This window comes from Haliotis asinina, chromosome 4, assembly GCF_037392515.1.
Source record: "Haliotis asinina isolate JCU_RB_2024 chromosome 4, JCU_Hal_asi_v2, whole genome shotgun sequence".
In the NCBI taxonomy this organism is placed as follows: domain Eukaryota; kingdom Metazoa; phylum Mollusca; class Gastropoda; order Lepetellida; family Haliotidae; genus Haliotis; species Haliotis asinina.
The window spans coordinates 2,891,245-2,898,499 of record NC_090283.1 but is presented as its reverse complement, the minus strand read 5'-3'; the positions used below and the strand labels follow the sequence as shown (position 1 = coordinate 2,898,499).

At 46.4% G+C, this 7,255-nt stretch overlaps 1 protein-coding gene across 1 annotated transcript; it reads right to left on the bottom strand.

Annotated features, from left to right (window-relative positions):
* Positions 1–2,423: 2,423 nt before the first annotated feature.
* On the bottom strand, positions 2,424–4,688 carry LOC137282148 (ankyrin-3-like). The gene has a single exon (XM_067813878.1). The coding sequence runs from the start codon at positions 4,686–4,688 to the stop codon at positions 2,424–2,426; it is 2,265 nt and encodes a 754-aa protein (XP_067669979.1).
* Between the last annotated feature and the right edge of the window lie 2,567 nt (positions 4,689–7,255).

The following is a 7,255-nucleotide window of genomic DNA, read 5'->3' as shown; positions in this document are numbered from 1 at the left end:
AGAGACAGATAAAGGAGAGTCAGTGAGAGAGAGAGGCAGGTTTTGTTAGAGAGAGCTTGTGTATACATGGGAGAGGGTGTATGTACACACGATAGAGTGTGTAGGCTTGAGAGAGCATATGTGTATGTGTTAGAGAGTGTGCACGTGTGAGAGAGAGTATGTGTATGCGTTAGAGAGTGTGGACGTGTGAGAGAGAGTATGTGCATGCGCTAGAGAGTGTGGACGTGTGAGAGAGAGTATGTGCATGCGTTAGAGAGTGTGGACGTGTGAGAGAGAGTATGTGTATGCGTTAGAGTGTGTGGACGTGTGAGAGAGAGTATGTGTATGCGTTAGAGAGTGTGGACGTGTGAGAGAGATTATGTGTATACGTTAGAGAGTGTGCACGTGTGAGAGAGAGTATGTGTATACGTTAGAGAGTGTGGACGTGTGAGAGAGAGTATGTGTATGCGTTAGAGAGTGTGGACGTGTGAGAGAGAGTATGTGTATGCGTTAGAGAGTGTGGACGTGTGAGAGAGAGTATGTGTATGCGTTAGAGAGTGTGGACGTGTGAGAGAGAGTATGTGTATGTGTTAGAGAGTGTGGACGTGTGAGAGAGAGTATGTGTATGTGAGAGAGAGAGAGAGTATGTGTATGCGTTAGAGAGTGTGGACGTGTGAGAGAGAGTATGTGTATGCGTTAGAGAGTGTGGGCGTGTGAGAGAGAGTATGTGTATGCGTTAGAGAGTGTGGACGTGTGAGAGAGAGTATGTGTATACGTTGGAGTGTGTGGATGTGTGAGAGAGAGAATGTGTGTGTATTAGAGAGTGTGGACGTGTGAGAGAGAGTATGTGTATACGTTAGAGAGTGTGGACGTGTGAGAGAGAGTATGTTTAAACGTTAGAGTGTGTGTATCTGTGAGAGAGAGTATGTGTATGTGTTAGAGAGTGTGGACGTGTGAGAGAGAGTATGTGTATGCGTTAGAGAGTGTGGACGTGTGAGAGAGAGCATGTGTATGTGTTAGAGAGTGTGGACGTGTGAGAGAGAGTATGTGTATACGTTAGAGAGTGTGGACGTGTGAGAGAGAGTATGTGTATGCGTTAGAGTGTGTGTATCTGTGAGAGAGAGTATGTGTATGTGTTAGAGAGTGTGGACGTGTGAGAGAGAGTATGTGTATGCGTTAGAGAGTGTGGACGTGTGAGAGAGAGTATGTGTATGCGTTAGAGAGTGTGGACGTGTGAGAGAGAGTATGTGTATACGTTGGAGTGTGTGTATGTGTGAGAGAGTATGTGTATGTGTTAGAGAGTGTGGACGTGTGAGAGAGAGTATGTGTATACGTTAGAGAGTGTGGACGTGAGAGAGAGAGTATGTGTATGTGTTAGAGAGTGTGGACGTGTGAGAGAGAGTATGTGTATGTGTTAGAGAGTGTGGACGTGTGAGAGAGAGTATGTGTATGCGTTAGAGAGTGTGGACGTGTGAGAGAGAGTATGTGTATGCGTTAGAGAGTGTGGACGTGTGAGAGAGAGTATGTGTATGCGTTAGAGAGTGTGGACGTGTGAGAGAGAGTATGTGTATACGTTAGAGAGTGTGGACGTGTGAGCGTGCTTATACATGTGAGAGAATGTTTGTAATTGTGAAAGAATGTGTCTATGTGTGAGAGAGTACGTGTGTTCTTGTGTGTTTGTTAAGCCATGTGCAGACCATTCACACGTGTGTGCGGTCGATGTATAGATCCATTATCTGGCATTCTCAATCCATAATACGGTTTCCTTACGATCTCTCACTTAGTCGAACATTAAATTTCTGTAGTACCTTAAAGGCTTTCTAACTCACACTGAAATGTTTGAAAGGGTTCAACAATGTGAGTACCCTGAGCTGACAATTACTTAACGGCTGCTGAATGCCTCTCTTCGTCAGCTTGGTGTCAACGTGTGCAGCGAGCCCGACTGTAGACATTCATGCGTGCACAAGAGGATCATGGCAACCAAGGCTTTCTGTTAGCGTTGACACACATATGTTCGACTTATTAAGCAGGCACACTCCGAACATGGCCCGCAACTGCAAATGCACGCATCCCACTCAGCAACCTTGTATACTTCTGTAATAGCAGGGTCAAGAGTGGGTTTAGAGGCAAAAAAACCAATTCTTGATATGTCATTTTACTTTACTGATCACATACTTGTTTTTACAAATCAAAACTACAACTAGTAAAAGCATAAACCACTGTAACATAAATATTTGCAGTTTGGATGCCAAACAGAACGTCAAGGGACATCTCATCATACAGTTGGATGGTTGACTACAGCAGTGATCTTAAGGGCTCTGTATTTCTCATCATATAGTTGGATGGTTGACTACAGCAGTGATCTTAAGGGCTCTGTATTTCTCATCATATAGTTGGATGGTTGACTACAGCAGGGGCAGAGTGGTCGTCAGTGTTGACCAGCATCACCCGGACATGCTGTCGGCGAGGGACTGGTAACCCTGTTCTCTAGCTACCATAGCCGCCGTGCAGCCAAAGTGGTTTCTCGCCGTCACATCCACGATGTCCATTTGAATGATGTGGTTCACCATCTTCTCATCCCCTCCACTGCATGCAACATGCAGGACGTTGTCCCCATTCACTGTCAAAACAGACAGGTCACATTCCTCACTGACCAGAAAGTCAAACACCTTAATGTGTCCATTCTTTGCTGCCATCATGAGCGGTGTTATTCCCAGGTGTTCTCTACTGTTGATTTCGACCAAGTCTCGCAGGACCACGTACTCAACCATCTCGAGGTGGCCGCCGCTGCAGGCGACGTGCAACAGGTTATCGCCGTCATCATTCACGAGAGACACATCGGCTCCCCGTCTGAGGAGCAGGTCCACCACGCTCACATGACCCATTCGTGCCGCCACCATCACTGGTGTCCGCCCGTACTGGTTCCGGGTGTCCAGGTTTACATGGTATTTGTATAAGATGTGCTTCACCATGTCCACGTGACCTCCATAACAAGCCACATGGAGGATGCTATCCCCGTGGTCACTGACCAGCGTTACATCTCCGCCTCTGCTGACCAGTAGGTCAAACACTCCTTTATGTCCCCACCGTGCCGCGATCATAACAGGAGTTCTGCCGTACTCGCCTCTGCTGTTGATATCCACAACATGCTTCGATAGGATGTACTTCACAATGTCTGTGTTGCCGCCGATACACACGACATGGAGGATGTTGTTGTTGTAGTCATCAACCAGAGACACATCACCACCTTCACTGATGAGCAAGTCCAGTACGTCTCTATGTCCCCCTTCAGCTGCTGCCATCAACGGCGTTCCTCCGTACTGACCTCCACTGTTGATGTCAACGATGCCCAGAGAGATGATACACTCCACCATCGTGACGTGTCCTCCAATACAGGCCACGTGAAGGATGTTGTCACCGTTCTCGTCCACACACTCCAAGTCACTTCCTTTACAGGCAAGAAAGAAAAACACATCTCGATGTCCAGATTCTGCCGCTAGCATCACCGCAGTCCTCCCGTACCTGCCTCTACTGTTGATGCCAGCTTTGTTCAGTGTGAGGACATGCGTCACCATGTCTACATCGTGCCCCAAGGAAGCGATGTGGAGGATGTTGTTACCGTCATCGTCCACCAAGGATGGGTCACCGCCTTTACGTACGAGGACATCAAACACGTGTCTGTTTCCCTCTAATGCTGCCACCATCAGTGGTGTCCGTCCACACTTCCCCCGGCAGTTGATGTCAAACAGTTCCAGTCCGAGGACGTACAGCACCGTCTCTATGTGACCTCCAAGGCAGGCGATATGGAGGAGGTTGTTGCGGTCGGCATCAGTCACAGACAAATCGCATCCATGCTGTTTAAGCACATCAATTACTTTTATATGACCCCTCTCTGCTGCAAACATGAACGCCTTGCGACCATTGCTACCTGTACTGGTGAGACGAGCAACGTTGTCGGCGATGACACGCTGTACAATCTTCACACAACCGCCAAGACATGCCATGTGAACAATGTTGTTGTTGCTGGAGTCCTTTACTGTCGGGTCAGCTCCTTTACTGACCAGTAAGTCGAACACCCCTTCGTGACCTCCCTCCGCAGCCAGCATCAATGGCGTCTGTCCGTTTCCCGTTTTACTGCTGATGCGGGCGATGCGATTAGAGAGAAAATGGAGCACCATGTTGCTATTTCCGCCTCTGCACGCTGCATGGAGGACGTTTTCACCATTAGAGTCCACAAGGGACACATCACCACCATTATCAACTAGCACATTCAACACGCCCTTGTGTCCATACATCGCCGCAATCATCACAGGTGTCCTCCCGTTCATTCCTCGGGAGTTGACGCCGACAATGTGCTTAGTCAGGATGTGCTTGACCATGGGCACATGGTCTCTGTGACAGGCCAGGTGTAAGACGGTGTCGCCTTGTTCGCTCACGAGGGACAGATCAGCTCCAACCCTTTCCAGGAGGTCAAACAGACTAACATGGCCACCCCATGCCGCTTTCATGACTGGTGTTCGACCGAACTTTCCCCGACTGTTTATATCTATGAAGTCTTGTGAGAGAATGTATTTCACTATCTCAACATTGCCTCCCAAACAGGCGAAGTGGAGAACGTTGTCATCATCATTGCTCACGTGAGTTACGTCACTTCCGTTTCTAACAAGGAAGTGGAAAATCTCCTCATGTCCATATCTGGCTGCTAGCATCACTGGTGTCCTACCGTCCCGCCCGACAGCGTTCACGTACGTTTGGCCGCTGGACACCAGGTGTTGGACTTGTTGCAACGTGCCCCTTCTACAGGCGACGTGGAGGTCACTGTCAGAACCTGCTGCTGTTGGGGGAGGGACACAGTCCATAATGCTGAAACCTTCACCTTCCGAAGATGGAATAGGAGAGGGAAGCATGTCCGTTGTCTCTGAAACATAAAATCTTGTTTAAGTCTTGTTTACTTTGTTTGGAACGATTATGCAGCTCAGCTGACTACAGCACAGACAGCCTCTTCTAAGTTGAGTTATTTGCTGGCATTAAAAAAATTGATAAACTATGTGAGACGTTTAACCGAATTAACTACAAATAGCTGGCTGGGACTGGTGATGAGGGTGAGACGCGGTAGACAGTAGGTCGAGGAGAATGGCATGTATAAACGCTTCAGTGCTTATAGAGGCACCTTAGATTCTTAGAAGTGCAGCATGTCACAGGTAACATACACGCAAGTCCAGTGATTCTATTTCCTGCACAGCGAATAGAAGATGGTTCATATATGACACGTTAGCTGAGCTGACATCTCCGTGCTGAGGTCAGAGTTAGATGTTGTCCATACCTTCCAGTCTGCCAGGATCATCCATCACGATGTCGTATCTACATTAGTCCTTCGGTCTGCAGCAAGGCTCACATAGGAGAACGATGCTCGTAGTTCACAAAACTGAATCAGAGAAATTTATAACATGTAATGTCTATGAATGTAAAAGAGGTATTTATAACGAGTAATTTCTATGAATGTACAAGACGTGTTGGAAAGAAAGGATATTAAGCAATAGACATTCCAGTCGACCGGGACCATTTCGAGATATGCAGGTGTCGGAAATGTTGACACCAAGCAGTTATTTTCAAAATTGGCTGAAAAAACTTTTTTAAAAAAAAATAGGTTCTTTAGTCCGTATAAAGTCCCGACATTGAAAAACAATGATATTTTATGTCATGCAGTACTGGCGGTCTGTCCCTCCAAGTAAATCAGTAAATCAGATTGCAGTATTCACGTCCGTGTAGTAACCATGCAGGTAATGATGATACATTGTTCCAGGGAAGATGCATGACATGTGGGATTTTAGATTACCCATATGCATGTCCCACTCCACCCGTAATTTACTTGTTTATAATGAGTAAGACTCGGTGGTTCAATACTGCCTCCACCAACGCCCCTGCCAAACTACTGTTTCCTGTGGACAGTCGGCTGTGGAGCTAACAATCCAGTAACCCACGATATCACGATACAACGTCACGCTGTCCCTCAGGTCTGATCACACTAACAATTTCAGAGGAACATATTAACAGTCAGTCAGAAGACATCTATGTCAGTGCAATCTTTAGCCCATGCTGTCGGCACTGACGCAGTCAATCAGAACAGGCGGCGCTGGATTGTGTTCTGACCTTGAAACTCAGTTCATATGGGAATGATTTGTCACCGTGACCTGCTACAGAATGATATGCCCAACCCTGCCTTTACGTGTCAGCTACCATAGGTTTCGTCGTCGCATGCCAACAAAAGAAATAGAGGACAACATGAACATTCACTCGGAATACGAGTATCAGTACGAAACATGAAAAATACTAGATTGTAAATTACGAACAGATTAAGCACACCGTACCTGTGTCACCCAACTGTGTCCCAGGACAAACTCCTCCGACAATCTAACAGAGGACGGTGGTGACAGGTTGTACGCGTACACGTGCAAGCCTGGACATGGTACACCTGAACGTGAGGACTGGCAATGTGTACAGGACGTAAGCCAAGTAGACTGATGGTACTGGTTATGCATGAATGCTAAGAACGAGACAACTACTTCTCTGTTACTGAAGATCCTGTGATGAGGACAATAACATGTGGTTGTTGTTCAGAGTATGCGAGTGTTACTGACACTGTGTCACTGTCCACTTAAAGTAGTATGTTAATGCATCACCAAAGTGATGAAAGTGTCGGTCTTTAGGATTGTTATTTAAACCAAAGAGACAAGTGATGATTCCAAGTTTGCAGACCTATCATCATGACTGACATGGGGATTCAATACACGTCGATGCACGTCAATATGTTATATTGTTTTCATCTGAATCTGTTCCACGAGCAAGGGTTTTCGCAGATTTTCAGATATTAAACACACACATGATCTGCACAAGACAACGGCGTAATACGTCATACGTCATTCGAACCTGCCACACATTCATCACTGACAAATGCTACTTTCATCAACATGAAAAATACATGTATTCTAAATACACTTTTAGACATTAGATACACACTGAACACACACAGACACACACGCACAGACACACACACATGCACAGATACACACACACACACACACACACAGAGAGAATTACAGGGACACCCGAATAGGAATCCGTACGTTACCGACGCTCACGACATCTCACCAAACAGTACGTACAAAGTTGCCAACACACGTACTGTAGTCATTCATTTACCAGAAGTGATAAGTTGGTCATATAAGTAAATGAAACGAAATGATTATTCATAAATACAGAGTAAGGACGGTGGGTG